Genomic DNA, 19,318 nt, shown 5'->3' with positions numbered 1-19,318 from the left:
CTGGGGCACTGCTTTGTAGATGGAGGGATGCTTCCAAGTGCTCGAGCTCGCCGGCTCCCAGAGCTATCTTGTGTGTGGCTGCCCTCCTCAGGCTTTTAATGGGGAACTTCTTGCCATGGCCTGTTGCAGAAGCCACAAGTACAAGCAAGGCCCAGAAGAGATCAGGCTAGTAGGCCTGTAGGTGACTATTAAACACAGCCTAGATGCAGCCTTTGGCTCAAGAAGCTCTTGATTGCCAGAGGCAGGGAGGAAAGCTGGGGCTGGACTGAGGTTTAATTGGGTTATTTCTTCTCTGAGTATCTGTAGGTGCCCTGAGAGGGATGTTGCTCTGGGATAAACTTTTTTTCTCTGTTCCTGCATGTTGCCTTCCTGTGCCCCAGTCTTCTACATAGTCCATCACTTGCACTCCCTTTTCTGTTCACTGTGGCGTTTCCCAGTTGCTTTTTTCTTTTTCTTTCTTTGCTTTGCACCAAAAGAAGAAGAGAAGAAAAAAAAAAAAAAAAAAAGGGAAAATGAAACTTGAGCAGCTGCTTTGGTTTATTCTACCTCTGGAGAGACACATCGCAGCCCAGCTGGATCATGCGCTGGGTCGCACCGCGTCTCGGTGCCCCCGCGTTTCCCCTCCGCAGCCGCCCCAGCATTGAAAGACGCCGTGCACCAGCCCGGCGCTCTGCAGTTTGGCAGCGGCCGTCGGCAAAACCTTCGGCCCTTTTTGGGGTAGGATGGGCCAGAGGGCCTGGGGGGGACTTTGTACTTGGCAGCTCCCGCTGCGAGGAAATTGGAACGCTAAAACAATCCCTGCTGGCAAACGCTTTCGGAGGTATCCAAGCTCCAGGTCAACAACACCCACACCAGACTATTGCGGAGGAACCTTTGCCCAGGGCACTCCTAGAAATACTTTTCAGGCTGACCAGATGGAGGTCACGAGGGCCAGCAGCCTGTGTCTGCGCTCTCCCCACCTGTGAGTTTGGGGCTGTTGCTGGCGCTTGTGTCAGATTTAAAGGCCCTGGCTGCTCGCAGGCTGCAAAGGATTAGTGCTGGGGAGAGCAGCAGGAGGGAGAGTCCTGCTCCTTGCAACAGGAAAGTGGCAAGCAGAGCACAGAACGGGCACTTGCATCATCCTGAAATTGGGGAAAATTACTGCCACAGCAGGCTGGAAGGACAGATAGCGTTGGAAAAGGGGCCAAACAAGGCACAAAGTTCTGCTTGAGGTGGAAAAAGTGTCTTTGGGTATCACATTGCCTGCAGCCCCAGCCGTACCCATTTCTCTATGTGCTGTTCTTGCCAGGGACTGGGGTAGGTGCGGAGGTTCCTGACTCCCAGGTTCATGCATCAATTTGCTGTGTGACTTTGGGCAGTGTTCTCATCTTTTTTTTTTTCTCCGCCTTTCGTCTTTGCCATCTGCAGCTCAGGAAGAACACCTCTCTCCAGGGCAATTAATGAGCTGTAAAAGGCTTTGATGTCTCCAGCTGGCTGCGGTGGCTGCAGGAGTGAACGATGAGGTGGCCACGGCCGCCCCACCAGCCTGCCCTGCCGCGGGGCCAGGACCAGAGCAGGAGGACACTCTGGACAGCGTGGCACAGGCCACCTAGGTGCAACTTTCTGCAGGTCCTGGACCTTAATCAGCACTTAGACACTATGTAAACACCCCAGGCAGATAAGCAAATGAATCTGACACCAGCCAGACTGCTGTCAAAGGCAAACAAGTGCAGGGAACAAGTGCCACTGGGGAGCGTGGCCTCAGTGGCTGGCACGGTGCATGTGCCCCCATGATAGAGCCTACCCCCTTGTGCTAAGTGCATGCTATGGGCCAGAGCCCATCCTGCAGCCCAGAGACTCTTGGGACTCTCCAAAGGGAAAAAGATGTATTTTTAACTTCAGGCAGCTGCCTTTTGTTGCATGGCACTTTTTTATTGTTGCTGCTGTGGAAGTGGCAGGGCGTTTTTAAAGCTGTCTGTTTCTCAGCCATCTTGTCAGAGGTGCCTAGAGGTCTCAAATCAGATTCTCCAAAATTTCAATGCTGGAAACTGGTAGCCGCTTTTGAAGATGTTGGCGAGACTGAGCAGCTCACTACAGACATTAGCTGATGGCCATTTGAATACGCTTTCACCTCAGCCAAGTCCTAGCCCCACTGAAGCCAATGGGAATTTTCCTTGAAAAAGGCCATAAAGAAATCATTTTCTTGGCATCGAGAGAGGTGTTTCATGGCCTTCACATCAGTGTTAGGAGAGATTCAGCTATCTGCTTTGATTTCTGCCATGACTGTCCCACCCTGCACAAAGCATTCTACCTTTTGATCCAGAATAGCACCGGAGATGTTTTCCACATGCCATAGGAAAATGGAAGAACTATAAAACATAATTGTTTTGGAGTTTGGCACCACTCCATTCACAGATATATTTAGCATGAATTGAAATTGGTCAGCAAAAGGGTGTTTGCCAGGATGACAAATGGATTAGAGTTGCATATCTAAGGTAATCGCATACCTGCCCATCCCACGCCGGTGGGGTTAGTGAGTGGCATAATTGGTTTGTGGATAGTCATAAGCAAGCAAGCGCAGCTCGCTTGTCTTGGGCAGCGTTAAAGAGGTTTTTGGCCATAAAAGGCATTATCTGGCTCTCCGTGTATCTCCCCACTTGGAGGCTTGCTCTCTCTGCTCTTGCCACTGCTGCCTGGCCCCTGCTTGCTCTTTGAAATGGCTTCTGTCAAGCCTGATGCTCAACCTCCTCCCTTGCATGCAGCTTGGGTGTACAGGAATGATGGCCTGTCTGCTTCAGGATGACCTCCTCTGTCCTGTTCCCCTTCCCTGCTTGATGGAGCATCCCATTTGCTGGCTGGAATGAAAGTGATGAAGAAGAGATCAACTGGCAGCCCCTGGCTCCTCCCCAGGCAGTAGGTGCGACTATACCAAGTTTTGGGTGCTTTCTCCTAAGGAGTAAGGGTTTGGAAGAGGAAACCCTCTCCTGGAGCTCTGCAGACAGCCCCAGGTGGAGCAGTCGGGCTTAGCAGGAAGGCAAGGGCTCAAATTGCCATGGCTAGCCCTGCGCCAGGGCGGAGAGCTCACAGTCGACAGCAGCAAGCTCTTTCTGGCCTCTCTTCCAGGTTCTCTCTTGTGATGGTGCCCAAGGAGCCAAGACCAATCCCTGGGTGTGTTCATACACATGGGCTTGCACGCTCAGCTCCCATCAGTGGTTTTCTTTGGGCTGATCTTTGTTAGCATTGGAAAGCAAGAAAAATGAGCAAAAATATTATCAGAAGCAGGTTTTGTGAATGAATCAGCCGACAAGAGGCTTACCAGCTTGCCTTGATTTACTAGAGCAATGCTTATTTGGGCAAATGTCTCCATATTTTAGCTGGAGGCAGGAGGGAACAAGAATTGATCAGGAAATGCCCTGCTTTCAGTATGCTGCTTTTCCATCACTTTGTATCATTGATTTTCTGAATGAAGCAGGAGACATCTGTGAGAAACTGGCCCAAGTAACGTTGTTGTAGAGCATTTGAAGTGCTGCCCTGGTGTCGTAGGAGCCGGGCATGCAGTGCTCGTTTTCTCCCAGTGTTGAGGCGGGGGGCCACCAGGAGAAGGAGGATAAGATATCAAGAGACTAAAACCCGCTGAAGTGGCCTGCCAGGAGCTGGAGTTGGGCAGACCCTCACCATCTTTTTCACAGAATTTTTTTTTGATTCTGTGTGAAGGGCAGTCTCAGGCCTTCTCACACCTCACTATGTGTTTCTAACTAACAAAGAGACTGATGAATAAACAGAAGGTTCCTGCTCAAAATATTCCTTGACCTACCTTAGGGTGATGGCTAGACAGCAGTTGCCATGCAGTGGCCCAGACTTTGAGCTTGCCCATCTGGCTAGCAAGCCTGACTATCCGAATTCTTCTCTGGAATCAGTATTTGAGGAAAGTCCTAGACTTTGCCACATTGGTTTTGCCCTGTATTTGCTTTTCAGTTGCTACCTAGGCAGCTAAGAATCCACCAACCAAACTCATTTAGCATTGCTGGGAAGTGGGAAGATTCCAATATTGAGAGATCTTGGGACAAAAACCATGAGGAAATGAAAAAGAAGACTGGTTGAATCTATGGAGTATGAGTCCATTGGTGGCCTTGAAATGCTGGTCAGATGGAGTCTCCATCCACGAAAGTGCTTTTGCAGATGATCTGTGGGAGGGATGGGAATGATCCCCCAACACATTCTCCGAAGCACCTGCTCCTGGTTGCAGTTGTGGACAGGCCACTGAGCTGGGGTGGTGCTTTGGTCCAGCCTGCTTGGACCAATCTGTCATCTGTTTGCAGGCAGCCATGCATTTACTGAGTGATTTTAGACAAGGTTCTCTTTGTGTTTTCCTCGTGAGCGAGTCGTGGGTTGTAACACCTGAAAAGAGCTTGGAAAGCTGTGGCAGAAATAAAATGCTTGCTATACAGGATTTCGTTCGATGTCATGACAGTGCAATTATGTCCTGACAGAATATCACAGTGCAGCTTCTAACAGAAAGGAAATGTTAAAACATTGCAACTCTTAAGTATTCTGCATGCCTAGTCTTCCAAGAAGAAATAAAGCCGTGTTATGTGAGCTAAAGCCTTGCTTGCACCCCATCATACACAATCTGATATTGTTTCTTCATACAAGTGGCTAAGGTCTGGAGTGCTACACAGCTGAAATCAAAGTTGACAGCAAATCTTGGTTGTGTTGCTGTTTTTGGGTAGCTGGAATGACACAGTTTCTTGTTTGTATGTTGAAAAAGAATTCATTTGTCACCACTGTGGCACCAGAGTGACCTGGTTTGTCATTTATGTGATGCCTGTCACACTGCTGAAGAAGTCCTGTAGGCAGAGGTGTGGGCCTGGGTTATGGCAGTGAGGAATGATGTGTGCATGCAATTGCAGAAGCACAGTTTGGGTTGCTAAGGATCTCTGGAGGTCTTTCTCCAAGCCCCTGCTCCAAGCAGGGCCAGCCTCCCTGTCAGCTTCAAAGTGAATGTTTGATGTGGTCATGCAGCTTTCTCTGCAACCTAGCCAGATTGGTGCAGGAGCTCTGTACTGCCAGGCACTGAGGAGGCTCAGCCTGGTCATCTGCTGGGTCTGGCACAAGCCTCAAGGTTTTGAGGTCTCTGCTTGCTGTCACCACGAAGTCCAAAAGAACTTGTGTTTGCAGCAGTGACTACCATGTCCTAATTTGGCAAGGATTTCTTACAGAAACAGCACCCAGTGAACTGGGAAAATGCACTAGCAGAAGGTGGAGGATGTTGAAAAGGCTCAGTGTTTATCGTTATTGTTTTGCTAGCTGATTTTGAAACAGTTGAATTACCTGGGAGTCTTGTGGCTTGCAGCAGTGGCAGATTGACCCCAGGACACGTAGAACTGTCTTGCAGTCAAAAAAGGCAGCCAAATGCAAAAGCAGGTAGGTTGTGCAGTAGAAGCTAAATGAGTAATGCACCATATGACAAACGATGTGAAAGAAGATATGGCAAGGAGGATCACTGAAATGGCAGGATCTTTGAGGGAAATTAGGGCAGTCATAAAACAGGGGCTGGTATTTCTGAAAGCGGTCCTGAGAATTTATTTTAGCACATTAATACTGAGTAAGTATTCCTGGAGATACTCTGGGGGATGATAGATGGATTCAAGGTATTGGTACTAATCACTGTGGTTTTAAGTTTTGGAGCTGAAATACACTTGGCATCACTAATCCAACTGGACTTCTGATGGGAAAATTGCATTCTTTGGGAAGTAATTTAGAAGGTCAAAGAAAAACCAGAAAGAACTTCTCCAGCAGTGATTTCCCCTGCTCTCTAAACTGTCTTTTACTGTGGTAATAACTCCAGAATGAAAGGATCTATTCTCACCTTCCAGATGAAAGGACTAATGCAATTTAAAATTTTTGCATGCAAAGATTTTACGGCTTGGTAACCAGCCATGCCTGAAAGTGATCCAAGACAGGATAAACACGTGAGAGAGCACTTGGCTGGCTTTGACCCTTTCCTTCTCTCCCTTCTCTCTTGCAGATGGCGGCGATGACCGTTCAGAAGCGATCCTGGCTGAGAACCACGTGGACGGCACCACGGCGATCCTGAGCGGAGCGGGAGGGAGGAAACCCATGAAAACAGGCATGAAGGAGCTGGCAGTTATGAGGGAGAAAGTGAACGAGCAGCAGCGGCAAATGGGCAAAGTCAGCAAGCCTCACCACAACCATGAAGATTCGAAGAAGTCGCGGATGTCAACGGGCCGGGTCAGCGGGCAGAGCGTGTGCGAGAGGGAGATGGGGGTGGAGGGAGTTAATGCAGGCAGCTGGGGCTCGCCTGGGAAATGCTGAATGCGAAAGCCTTTAGTGACATTTGCAACAAATTGTCTTAGAAAAAAAGAAAGAAAAGAAAAGAAAAGAAAACGTTTGTTTTGGCCCAAAACTGGAGCTGAGCGCACCATCTGATGCACTTTAATCTCCTAGTGAGGAGGCATTATTTTCATTGCAGCTCCACTTCAACAAAAGAGCAGGAGGATGGGGGTCCTGCTGGCTCAACACCTACCTCTGCAGCAGGAGTGAGCGTGTTCCCTGCCAAAGGCCTGGCTTTCTCACACTCCTTTTCCCTGTGTGTCAGGGACAACCCAGGGGGACCTATTAAAGATCTCTGCCCACTGCAGCACAGACCCAGTCAGAGACAGAGCTGTCTAGGAAGGTCTGTGATTTGGCATGAGCAGGTAGAGGATCCAGTGTCCTCCTTGTGTCCCTGCCTGCCCCATCTCTGTGCCCTCCAGTCTGTGGCCATGGTTTCCCTCTAGTGGGCACCTCGGTCAAGGCAACTGGGTGGCACACGGATGGAAAGCTCTGTCAAATGCCACAGTGCCCATAATGCGAGTCCTTATCAATGAGAGGACAGTCCGAGGTGGAGGGGGAGAGCAGGGGAACAGAGAGGAGCTTTACAGGAGAGACCTCAGCTCCTCCAAGGGAAACAGGCAAAGCAGATGTTTACTGGCCCTCAAGAGGCACTTGCTGTGTCACCCTTGATCCCTTTCTGCAGTGCTTGGGTCCAGCCCAAGCTAACTAGCTGGTTAGGGTGTGGGAACACCTGACTCCATGTCATGGCTCAGGCACCACAGTTTGGAGAGCCCCTGTGCTCCTGCTCCTCTGGAAGAAAGTCCAGGGGCAGGCACAGAGGGGCAGGCTCATAGCGGGTAGCGTTAGATTGAACTCAGTCAGGCTGCCTTGGCTGGAAGCAATGATGCCCTCCGTGAAGCACTGTCCCTTATCACAGCCCCGTCATCACCAGGCTGTGCTTTGTACATACTATGCATGAGAGATGTGTTTGTGGGTGTGAAAAAAATGTGTGTGTAACAGATGGGATCTGTGTGGGTACCGATGTGCAGGTAAGCGCGTGGTATGAAGGTGCTGAACACATGTGTACGTGCATGTGGTGGTGTTAGCAGTGTGCATGGAAGCAGAGTGCAAGTGTGCTCAGTACTGGTGTTTACATCTCTGTGCATACATCTGTGTGTCCATCTGCACGTAGGGACTTGGAGTGCAGGGGCAGAACGGCAGTAGGATTCTCATCTCACCAGCACCAGCCTAATTACTGGTGCCAGCAGCAAGACATGTGGCAAACCTGGGTCCTGAGGAGCAGGCTTAGCCTCCCCAAGAGGGAGTGTGTGGGGTGTCCTGTGGCCATCTCTTCTGGCATTCCCATTGTGTTGACACTGTCTGTGTTCCCATCGCCTTGACGTTTTGTTTTTGTTTTCTGCTTTTTTGTCTCTTTTCAGACTCCTTGTCAGCAGGAGTTGGATCAGGTCCTGGAGCGCATCTCCACTATGCGGCTGCCGGACGAGCGAGGCCCCCTGGAACACCTCTACTCCCTTCACATCCCCAACTGTGACAAGCATGGCTTGTACAATCTCAAACAGGCAAGTGGGGGAGCCCCGGGGCCAGCTGCACCCCTGCCAGCAGCCTGGGCTCAGCACATGTTCCCTCATGCACAGTTCAGGGCTGGGGTAACGTCGCGCACTCAGGGTGAGCCGTGAGGTAAACAGCAAATCTCACAGGTGGCAACGGCTGTGATGGCGAAATGCATCTGGAGCCATGGGCTTGCAAGCAGGGATGTGTGCAGGCAGCCCACCCACACACAAGCAATGATGCCCTGGCCGTGGGCAGTGGCTCCCATGGGATGGTGGCGAGTGCCTGGGTTAGTCCCGGCTGCCTAGGAAGTGGTGAGCCCTGCTGATTTCTCCTCTACAAATGAATGCTGTTGGTGGAGGCGGGCTGCCAAGATTATGGGTAGGCTGAAGGGAGAACTAAACTGTGTGAGAGATGAGGGAAGATGCAGAGAAGAGAAGGTGGGTATCAGCCAGTGCTGTCTCTCAGAAAATTGCTTTGGCCAAATTCTCCCATCCAGGTCAAGGCCTTTTACCAAAGCGCTTTAAACAGCAAGTCACTCTGACTGCAGTCACTGGGGAGTCCCCCCCCACCCTCCGGGTGCAGCTTTTCCCACCTAGGGTCTCACCCAGGCTCGGGAGCTGCCTGTCTGCCTGGCCTAGAGCACGGGGTGGTTGCGTTTCTCACCATCATTACCTTGGCAGAAGCTGGTCCTCCACCTACCCTGGTGCTGGTGCAGTGTAACACTCATTTGGGTGATTTCAGCGCAAATTGAATCATTGCATAATGATGGTTTCATAATGAGGAGAGTTAGGAGTATTGCTGCATAATTGTTCACTCATTTCAGTCAACTCTTGTCCTGGCTTTAAATGTCTGCTGCTTTGCAGATGAACTCCTTGGCTTCAGGCCCGTCATTCAGGAGCTGGTGGGAGACCGTGGTGAACTCTGCGTTGCCACTGTGCTCCTGTGAACCTCGCTGCCACCCTGGCTGTTGCAGGCCAGATGCAAGCTATTTGGTTAGCCAGGAGGTGTGCAGAGGAGGGCCAGGGGGAGCTGGGGCCATGGGACAGGCCTTGGGAGAGACATGGCATTAGAGAGGGAAGAGGTGAATCTCCTGCTGTGGTTTAAAATTGGAGCGTGCTCAGGTTTTCCTGGCATGGGGCTGTAGCTCTAAATTGAGTAGCCCAGGAGAGCGGATTGCTCCTATGCCCTTCCTGCCTCCTGACTTCTCCAGTTCACCCCGGTGCTTGGGCACATCTTTCCTAGGGTATTTTGCCCAATGAAATTTTGCAGCTAGACAAAACTGACTTCTCTCTCCTTGCCATGGAAAGCTCCTCCATCTGTTGCTTTTCTCTCAGTTCTCCTTCCTAAACACAACAACCAAAAATGCTGTAGTAATTTCTCTTCCCAGCCTGTGGAAACCTGGGAGTCAGGGGAAGCACACAACATCCTTTTTTCTGTGGCAGCACATCCAAGGGAACCTGTGCCAGAACCAAACGCTACCCTTAGCACGTGAGGAGTAGTCACAGGGTTGCAGGAAGCACCAGGTGCCACAAAAGAGCCTGTTTCCAGGAGGAAGCTCACAGGAAGCCAAGCACCAGCTCGCCCAGTGTTGCCCTGTAGCCATGCGTGGATGGTACCTGGGCACAAGGACCCCCTCTGGTCACATTACCCTGTGGAGGGGATTCAAGCATTCCTGTAGTTTTCAAGGCTGAGCCTTTTCTTTTTTGAGAGATACTCTCACCCCTTGGTCAGGAGCAATAAAAAAACACACACATACAGAAATTATATATATTATATATATATATATATATGTAAAAGCACATGCTGTTCTGAGATAAACTTCCGTCCTCCCCTGTCCCATCTGGACACTTATGGCTGCCTCACCCTGCACAGTGCTCAAGTTCCCCTTCCAGGCACGACTGCACACTGGCCATAGCTGCAGAGAGGCAGAGGGGATCAAAAATGATTTCTCCCACCTCCCTGCCCTGTCCCAGCCAAGGGGGCCAAGGCCAAACAGGGCGAGCACAACGCAATGCAGCTCTGCTTATCCCGCCTGCCTCCAGAGAGCTGCAACACGGAGCCGCACGGGCCAGTGGGCCTTTTTAGATCACGTTTATCTGCGTGTTTGCCTGACCACAGATTGGGGTCTGGACACAGTTTTGTCTTCCACAGCCCGCCCCCAGCCCATGCTGGGGAGGATTTTTCCTTCCCCTCTTTTCCTGCGTTTTATCCCCCTGAACATGCCTGCCTTTTGACCTGGCTCCAGCTGCAGGAAACGGCTTGAATTCAGCTTCAGCGAGCGCACGCAGAGCCCCGTGCGCTGGAGTAACCTCTGCCGAGGGCGCTGCCCCGCTGCGCCCTGCTCGGGGCTGTAGCTCCAGGGACGGAGGTGTGAGCACAGGGAGCAAAGTGCCTGCAGCTCTGCGGGGGAGAGGGCAACCACAGCCCCTTAGGTCAAGAAACTCCTCTTGAACCCGGCCAGGCTTTGGGGGGTTGTCTGGGGCCACCGTCTCACTTGTGCCCTGTCTCTCGGTGCAGTGCAAGATGTCGGTGAACGGGCAGCGCGGCGAGTGCTGGTGCGTGGACCCCATCCACGGGAAGGTGATCCAAGGCGCCCCCACCATCCGCGGGGACCCCGAGTGCCACCTCTTCTACACAGCCCACGAGCAGGAGGACCGGGGAGCACACGCCCTGCGGAGCCAGTAGCCGGGCGCGATCCTGCTGGTGGGAGGCAGCTCGCCGCGGCCCCCGCGCCGGATTTTACATGGGTTTCAGCGTGGCTCTTCTGGCTCTGCACGAGACTGGGGTTGGCTCCCGCGTGCTGCCCTCCGGGGAGGGATGGGGAGACGGGAGGGGAAGGGCAGCGGGGGGATTGCCGGGAGAAGGGACTGCTTTCCTATAGTCTTTCACCCACTGTAAACCAGAGTACCGGTCTTTTTTTATTTTATTTTTTTTTCCCTTACCCCTTGCCCTGCCCTCCCCGCCAGGTTGCAGCACATCCCAGGTCCTTCCCCTGCCACCGCGGCTGGTGAGGACGGGGCTGCCTCTACCCTGAGGCCTCCCAAGGGGTAAAACTGCCCCTGATGGGTGGGAGAGAGGAAAGAAAACAAAAGCACACCCTTTCCCCCTCCCTCCCCGCCTTCCCCAAGACCAAAGACTGTAAATACTGTGCGGCCTGCCCCTCGCACCCCGCTGGCCCTGCTGCATTGGCCTGGCTCCCGGGGGCCTGCATCGTGGTGCAGGGTGTGCTGTGGGAGGGAGGGAAGGAGGAAAAAGCCCCCTGGGTTTCCCAGCCAGCGCGATGGCATCCACGTCCTCAGAGGCAGCAAGGGCAGGGACGGGATGAGCGGGTCCCTTCCTCCCTGGAAGGCCACAAATCTTTGCCCTGCTGGAGCCATGAGGATGGAACCGCGCGGATGGGCCGGGGGCAACGGTGTGGATAGAGGCTGGGTTTCGAGAGGGCTTGGAGGGCTAGTGCCCAGTATTTCTTAGGATCAGCTTTTGCTGAGGGAGCTGCGGTGAGCTTGCAGGGCCGGGTGCAAGATGCTTGTGTAGATTTAGGATAACAAGCAAGGGAGTGTCTCTCTCTCTCATTCTTCCTTTGTTTCTAAATAGGATAAAACCCATCTAAAACCTGCACTCCCAAGCAGTTGCCCATGTCCCTCCATTCTCGCCTGGGACTAGAGTGAGCATCTGCTATTCAGCACACACTTTTTTTTTTTTTTTTGTAAGTACAGTATACATTGTGCTTTGTAAAGGCCTGGACACACACGCACCCCCTCTGCCCACACACACGTTTGTACAGGTTTAATCTGAGCAATTCCAGGCGCACCAAGAGGTTTTGCACTGGACGTGCTGCTCCAAGGACAGATGTGTCTCTGCCATTATTTCACCTGTTGATTTCTTTCTGTACAGAACACACCAATGCTGAGAATAAATAACTTCCCCATCACCTAAGAAAGGAGATTTTATTATTTTCTTCCTTTTTTTTCTTTTTTAAGATGAATAGCATTTACACAGCAATTGCAAAAGTCCTTGCAGTAAGACCCTCAGATGGATTTTTCCCTAGATGAAACCAAGGGCAAAAATGAAGCATCTTCCACTTTTTGTCAAACAAGTAGTGACCACAGCCTCCAAGCTTGGCTGCTCCAGGCGCTCAGGGTGAATTCCCGTGCAGAGGGAGCCAGCGGGTTCCTACCTGTGCAATGCTCACGGGGCTGCGCGTGGGGCTGCAACCCCCAGCTGGCAGGGATGCTTTGGGAAACCGCTGCCCGGCTGCACCTGGAGCAGGGCCAAGCCAGGAGGCAGCAGGGAGGGCGCTGGGACCTGCATAGTGCGAGGGAAGAGATGCGGAGCCGTCTGCAGGCCGGTGCTCGCCCGCGGGAGCACCGGGGTGGGCAGGACGCAGCTGCTCCCGACGTGCTGCTGCATGAGCTGCTTTGCGGGACACGGGTGCGCGGGCACCGATGCTGGTGAACGGGGAGCGCGCGCCGCCCTCGAGCCCAGCCCTGCCGGGAGCGGCCACCGGCAGCTGCACGCGACGTCGCACCGGACCGTGCGGAGGAGAGACGTAGCGGGACCCCTGAGCCATGCACCTCATCTGGCACCTTGGATTGGACAAGGGAAAAATGAAAAAAAAAAAAGCCCAAAAGGTTCTGGAGGGAGGGGAGTGCTATTTTATTTTATTTTATTTTTATTTTATTTTTATTTTATTTTATTTTTATTTTCCCATTCCTCCTCTTGGCTCCACATTTCAAATACAAGTGCTGCAGATGAAGGCCTTTCTCACCTCTGTGCCCGAGTCTGGAAGTGACATTGGAGGAAAAAGGGATGGGGTAGGGAAGCATGAGGTGTTCAGGTGTGTGTATATGAGAGGGAAAGCGTGAAAGAGAAGGAAAATGCACATGCATGTCAGCCCAAGTGGCTGTAAAGTATGATGCTACCTGTTTTCTGTTAACATCCAAGGTTGTTCTGCTTTTATTTTTCATGTAAACCTTGCACATGCTGGCTCTCATCTGCAGTTTGTACTTTTTGTTTGGTTTAGGAATCAGGAAGTTTTCTTTTGTGTTTTTCTTTTCTCTTTTGGAAAAGCTGAGCTGCATAAAGTTGGAATAAATTAAATGGGATGCCAGAAAACTGTCATCTTCCCCCCTTCTCACTCCCCTCTATTAATAGAACATGTTTTCTTGCCTGATGCATCCCACACGTTTGGCCCGATCTGCTTTTGTCCTAGGGGTGTTGTAACTACTGGGCCCCAGAAGCAGCAATGGGAGTTAGTCCTTTTGTCATTATTGGTCCCAGTTGTATGAACAGGGAAGAAAACGTCATCGCTTACCCCACTAGTCCACTATATTTCCACGCATGGTATATTGTGATTTGGTAAAAATGCAGCTGGTGTCTTCGAATACCCCTGGCTCAGTGTCTGAATGGCACATGTGCCGAGACCATCTCCCCGCCTGACAGCAAACAGATTTCATGGAAGAGGCTGGTTCCTTTGGGCTTTGCTTGATGGGGAAGAGGGCAATGGGAAAAGGCAATGGGAACACCCTGTGCAGTGCAGTGCTCCTGGAGGTGGGAGCTGCAGAAGCTACTGAGAGGCCCTGCTGAGCAGTTTGCTGCCCCTCATTTTTTTAGGGGAACAGGAGAGCAGCTTTGCTAGGCTAGAAAAGAGGTCTGCAGATGCTTATGCAGAGGACAAGAGAACTCGGCCTCTACCAGCTTCCACGGCTCAGTATTTTGAGTGCTGTCTGACTCAGGGTTGTGTCTGCTCATACTCCCAAGTAGCCAGCAGATGGGCCTGTTCTCCTTGATTCCATCTAGGCTCTTCCAGGAGTCTTGCTGCACTTTTGCTCTCCAGTGCACCCTGTGCAAAGAGCCTTGGCTGAACAGTGTGCTGCAGGGAGAGACCCAGCTGGCCCTCCCTGGTGCTCACGGAGAGCAAGCGAAGTTTGAGCTGGCTGAAAATCCCGCTTCAGTGTTTCTGGGCCATGTCTTCATCCAGTGTGGCTGCCTCAGAGCGGCTGCGTGAGCTGGAGCGAGGCCTGGCCTGCAGGGCTGGACAGAGAGGCCTGTGGCGGAGCCGCTCGGCTCACTGGGCCTTGAAAACAGGTCCTTGAAGGTCTCACACCTTCTCCCAGGGTAAGGGGCAGTACCAAAGGGAGCCTGACAGCACAGCTTGGGGCTCAGGGCACAGCAGGAGGGAAAGAAAAAGCAAAAAGCGTGCTGCACTCAATTAAAATTGCAGCACTGAGGGAGAGGCTGCATGTGGCTTGGGGTTAAGCAGCACCCTTGTGAGGAACGTGCTGTGGATAGGCCTGAACCCTGCATTTGTTCACTGATGTCACTGCCAGCACCAGGGCTGCGATGGTGTCCTAGGGGTGAGCCTGAGAAGCCGCAGCATCTGGCTTGGCAGCAGCAGCACGGGTTTGCAGGAGAGCAATCCTGAGAGGCGTCTGGGGTGTCCAGGGCCTCCGAGCCTCCTTGCACAGCCTGTCTTTGGCCGGGCAGCAGGCTGTGGCCAGGCACCATGGGAGTGAGCCCTGCTCTTGCTGGTGCTGTGCAGACGCCACCGCGTTGGAGCCCTTGGGCTGGTGAAGCTGCATGTGCTCCTTGCTATGGAGCCTGCAACATGTTCCTGCGTGGGGAAACCCTGGGAGGAAGCAGCCTCTCAATGCCGAGAGCAAGGGGGGTAAAGAAGGACGACAGCCAGCAGAGGCTGAGGCCCAGCGTTGGCCCTGATGTGCGTAATACAAGGAGCATGATGCCTAGGCTCCGGTGGTATTTTGGCAGCCAGATCCTGTGCTGATGCCAGTGGTGTCCAGTGATGCTATCAGCTAAACCCTCTGGGTGTTCAGTGCCTGCGTGTCTCTGTGCTCTGCAACATCTAGGTGGCTGGTGTTTTCCTTTGGCTTTCACAAAGAAGGCAAAAGGAGCCGGCTGCTTCTCCGGACATGTCATGGAGCAGACACTAATGTACCCGACATGGTTGCTGCATGAGGGCTGGAAATAGGACAGACACAGGTAGTAAGGCAGGGAGTGAGTCTGGAAGTGTGGATGAGGCCAAAAGACAGCAGGAAGATATATTGGGGAAGGAGGAAGCAAGAGCACCTGGCTGGAAGGTGGGACAGAGATACTAGGAGTGTAGGGTGAGGATGGGAGAGGGAGGTGGGCAGAGGAGTAAAATTGACACTTCACATCCTATGACTGTCTCTGGAAGAGGCTGATTGCAGCATCACAGCAAGGGTGTCCTGCTGGGAGCAGGGGTGCAGAGGTGGCCAAGCCCAGAGCCTGGCGTTGCCCTCACATGCAGAGCAGAGCTGCCTGGAGGAGCCTTCACACTCGGGGCTAAGAGCTCCTGGTTGCGTTTCGCGAGGGCTGTGTCACGGCCTTGGTGTCTGTGTGTGCAGGTGTCACAGTGTGGCTCCTGGCTTTAGGCAGCCAGGTGTGTCATGGGGCCATCAGACACCAGTCACCAGCAGAAACCACGGCAGCTTTGATGTACGTGCACAACTATACAGTTTCAGTATATCATAAAAATTATACACTGGTATAAAATACCCTCTATAATATAAAACTCTATCCATATCTATGTATAGCTGTATCTATTTATATGCATGTATATAGCTATAGCCTGTGGCTAGGAGTATAATTTACAGACCCAACAGCAGGGGGAAGGCCATTTGGGGGTCCATAAGCCTGTGCTGGCCGCCTGTACGTCTGAAAGCTGCAGGTGCCGGGACTTCTTGCCCGGCGGCAGCTCGGCCCCACACGCCTCATGGTGCCAGCCGCGGCGCCGCTTGGCTCCCGGGCCCGAGGGGCTACGTGTTGGGAGGCGGCAGCGCTGGCAGGGTGCGGACCTCTCACCTGGCTCTCCTGAGCTGGAGGGGCGGAGGGGCCGAGCTGTCGCAGGGCAGTGCACATGGGATGGGAAGGCACCCACAGATCCCGGTGGGGGCCAAAGGGGCCGGTTTTGCTCCCTCCTAACCTCTGGGCGCATGGCGATGGGCAGGGTGTGGGTGAGGGATGAGATGGTACAAGGGAAGCGAGGGGACAGCGGGGTGAGGCTGTGGTGGAGAGTGGTTTGGGGGAGGCTGGCGTGTGGTGGCTCTGTGGTAGGAGGGAGGTTGGCTCCGGTGTTGGTTGGAAGGTCCCTGACGGCCAAGACGAGCCCTTTGCCCACAATGGCCCCTGCTGGGCCGGGCTCCCGGCAGGCGCAAGGCCGGGCTGCTCTGGCACAGCCAGGCATTCGGGCAAGCCTTCCTGCCGCCCCGAGATTTTTGAGGCTGACATCAAGTCTGAGCCCGAATCATGGGCTCAATTTGTGGTTGCAGCTGGGGGCTCAGCCTCTCCAGTAGCTACTCGTCCTCCCCCTTGTTCCACCATAAGCTGGTCAAAAGCAGGAGCTGCCAGGTCCTACCACAACAGGGCACAGGGGCATCTCTGTGGGGAGGCCGGGCCTCGATGACAGGCTCCCTGCAGCAAGGGTGCCGGGCTCCCTGCATGTCCCCTGCCTCCAAGGATCAGGATGACGCAAGCCCAGGCTGAGCCAAGCACCACGTTCTGGAGAAGAAAGGGCTAATGAAGACGGGGCTGCTCCCTGCTCTTAGCAGGCCGCATGCTCCAGCTTGCACCTTCATCACTGCACGGCTGGGACCTTAGCAGACCGTGCCAGTGTAGCAAGCTCTGCTGAACCACTGCCACCATGTCGCAGCTCGCCTGCACGTCCCTCCATCACTCCCCTAATGGTGCCTTTGGTTGGGCACCCATGTTCTCATGGCTGGGAGCCGCGAGGGCTCCCTGGCTGGCTGGGACAGGTCCATTAGCTGATGCCGCTCACTGCTGCCTCCCAGCACGCAGATACTCCACGAGGGTAAAGCACAAGCTAACTGAATGCATAACTTTATTAAATAAATGCTTTGTCATGAGAAAAGACAAAGATCAAAGAGTAACATAAATTATAAGTTGAATAAATAGTATACAGCAATCTTCACTTTTTAATAAAATGTGAGATTTTTTTTTTTAAGTACAAAATGCTAAACAGAGCATTAAGCTCTTCTTCCATTGTCAGTTTTTCACAAACTGCTTTTTTTTTCCCACCAGTAAGATTATGAGTATTTCTTGTTTACTGGAAAAAAAAAACAACAAAAACAAAACGAAACGAAACAACAGAGCTACCGTATGTATGTAAAGCTATAAAAAGCTACCGTAAAATGTGTAGTGAGTATTGCTTAAAGATAAAAACCAGGCAGGAAACTCGGAATCTGGTGTGTTAACAACTGTGTTATAACGGTGGGTAACTTGCGTGGTGATGTCTGTCCCGATGGCAGTGACGGGGTTGCTGGCTGGGGTAGGGAAGGGAGCACAGTACATCATAGGTTCCTAGCCAGGGCCAGGACAGCGGTCAGGAAGCGACGTGAACCGTCAATTGTTAAATATACAATGCTCCGTTTGGGAAAAAAAATCAACAACAAAAAACCAACAACAAAAAAGAGAGTTTTCGAAGGGAAGGGGAAAGAAAAAGATGGGGGTGGGGGGGGAGCAGAGAAATAGTGCAAAATGCTCTTGTACTAGTGGTTTTCAAAGTCCACTGCAGTACAGACGAGGAATAACCCAGCTGCTGAACGCCGCTCCCCTGGGAGGTCTGACCCTCCTCGCGCCTCTTCCTCCCCTCGCCAGCCCTGGTCTCAATCCCCGGCTCGGTGCAAACCCTGCGGTGATGCAGCCACGGCTGGAGACCCCTGAGCCCTGCCCTTCCCACGCGGCTGCTGACTCAGGAGTCACTGGCACCTCCCCGTGCTCCCTGGCACCTTCAAGACCTTCTGGGCTCCAAAATCTTTCCCCCTTTTTTTCCTCACTGCAAACATAGCAATCATACAACAGGCCCCTCCACCCGCCGCAAAGTGCTGAGAACGGTGCATCTTGTTGCCGCTGCCCCAGGGAGCTGGCAAACCCCTTACACAGCCGGCTTCTCCCTCAGCCCAACCCCTGTCCCAAACATTAGTGCAGCCTTCAAACAGCCTCGTCCTTACAGAGAGCCTCCTGAGAGCGGGTGGCTGGGAAGCTCCCGCCGTGGCCGCCCAGTGCCACAGCCCAGGACCAGGGGTGAGGGCAGTACTGCCCTCTCCTGCCTCCTCTGGAGGCCACCTTGCTGAGGACGAGACAGGTATTGCCGTTCCAGCCCAGAATTTGCAGGATGGAGGCTGATTGCAGGGAGATGTCAGTGCTCTGCGCTCGCAGGGGCCGGAGGCCGCGAGCTGCTTTATAGGCAAAGCCTGGCGGAGTGGTGAGGATGAGCCTGGAGGCAGGTGGGGTGGCAGGCAGGGTCCCTGGTCTCCCTGTAGCCAGGGTAGCCCTGTTACACGCAGGGAGCTGCCCTGCGTCCCCCTCCTTTCGGCTCACCGTGTTGTCGCAGGCGTCGCAGTGGGCCATACCGGGAGGCCTCTGCCAGGCCCGTGCCACAAGCCACCACGAGCCGAAACCCTCCCTGCCAGGCCCCACAGCCCGCAGGCCGCGGGGAGCTCCTGTGCCTCCCAGCCCTCCGCTCCCATCCCACAGGCCTGCGGCCCGCATGGCTCCTTGCTCTGCAGCCAAAGGCTTTCAAGTTTTGGGAAATCAAACAACAAAACAAACAACAACAATGAAAAAAAAAGTAGGAGAGAGAAGGGGGAGGAGAAAGAAAGAAAGAAGGGAATAGTATTGGAGGAAGGTGGTACTGGCCTATTACAGTCAGGAGGTTTTGCATGGGATCAGCAAGCACTAGAGATGGGAAGTGTTTGCGATGGTAGCTCTGTGGCCCACAGCTCCCTTGGGGTTTTCAGGGGCTCCTTCTCCTTCATCTGCCTTCTTTACCCCCATTCTACATCCCACCATCACCAATTCATTAAAGCCCCCCAACCCACCCTGGTTGCACAGACCTGGCTCCGTCAGCCCAATGAAGCCTGGCAGGGTCCTTCTCCCCTGCCCGAACGCATTGGTGACCCTCCCCTTTAGCAAGGTGTGTGGGGCTGCCCTGCTCCTATGTTTTGAGGGGAAGCAAATCCGCATTTGGTGGCGCTCCCCTTCTTTTTGGCAAGGAAGGAGGTCTTCAAGCCAGCTCCCAGTGCTCCCTGTTGCGTTGCAGACAGGGACTCTGTGAAGTCTCTCAGCTAAACTCGAACTCAACAGAACTCTACAGAAGTCACCCGGGGTCGCATGGGGGCAGACGGACACGGCCAGCTGCAGCCACCCATGGCCCTGTTGCTCCACACCAAGGAGGTGAAGACATGAGCATGGGAAATGAGACGTTCTCAACTTCTGGTCCTCCATTCCTTGGGCAGAACTGACCCAGAGAAAGCGTCTTGCTTGGGCCATGCTCCCATAGGGAGGTGCTAATGGTCCCTGGCCCACCTGATCCAGGGCCTGGCGAGCAGGAGGGCTACTCAGTGTGTCCTGCTCAAGGGAGCCAAAGCTGTCC

The 19,318-nt window shown here is 53.2% G+C and overlaps 1 protein-coding gene across 1 annotated transcript in view; it reads left to right on the top strand.

Annotated features, from left to right (window-relative positions):
* IGFBP2 (insulin like growth factor binding protein 2) overlaps nt 1–10,802 on the top strand; it is a 61,093-nt gene extending 50,291 nt beyond the window's left edge. Inside the window, exons 2-4 of the mRNA XM_088519589.1 lie at nt 6,008–6,231; nt 7,755–7,895; nt 10,405–10,802. Of these exons, the coding sequence (XP_088375715.1) occupies nt 6,008–6,231; nt 7,755–7,895; nt 10,405–10,572 (533 nt within the window). The 3' untranslated portion in view covers nt 10,573–10,802. The remainder of the gene's footprint in view (nt 1–6,007; nt 6,232–7,754; nt 7,896–10,404) is intronic.
* The last annotated feature ends 8,516 nt before the right edge of the window (nt 10,803–19,318 follow it).

This window comes from Tinamus guttatus, unplaced genomic scaffold (genome assembly GCF_059628265.1).
Source record: "Tinamus guttatus ecotype Peru unplaced genomic scaffold, ASM5962826v1 Tinamus_guttatus_pri_ptg000060l, whole genome shotgun sequence".
NCBI classification, from domain to species: domain Eukaryota; kingdom Metazoa; phylum Chordata; class Aves; order Tinamiformes; family Tinamidae; genus Tinamus; species Tinamus guttatus.
The sequence above is the reverse complement of the archived record's forward strand: the minus strand, read 5'-3'. Positions and strand labels throughout refer to the sequence as shown.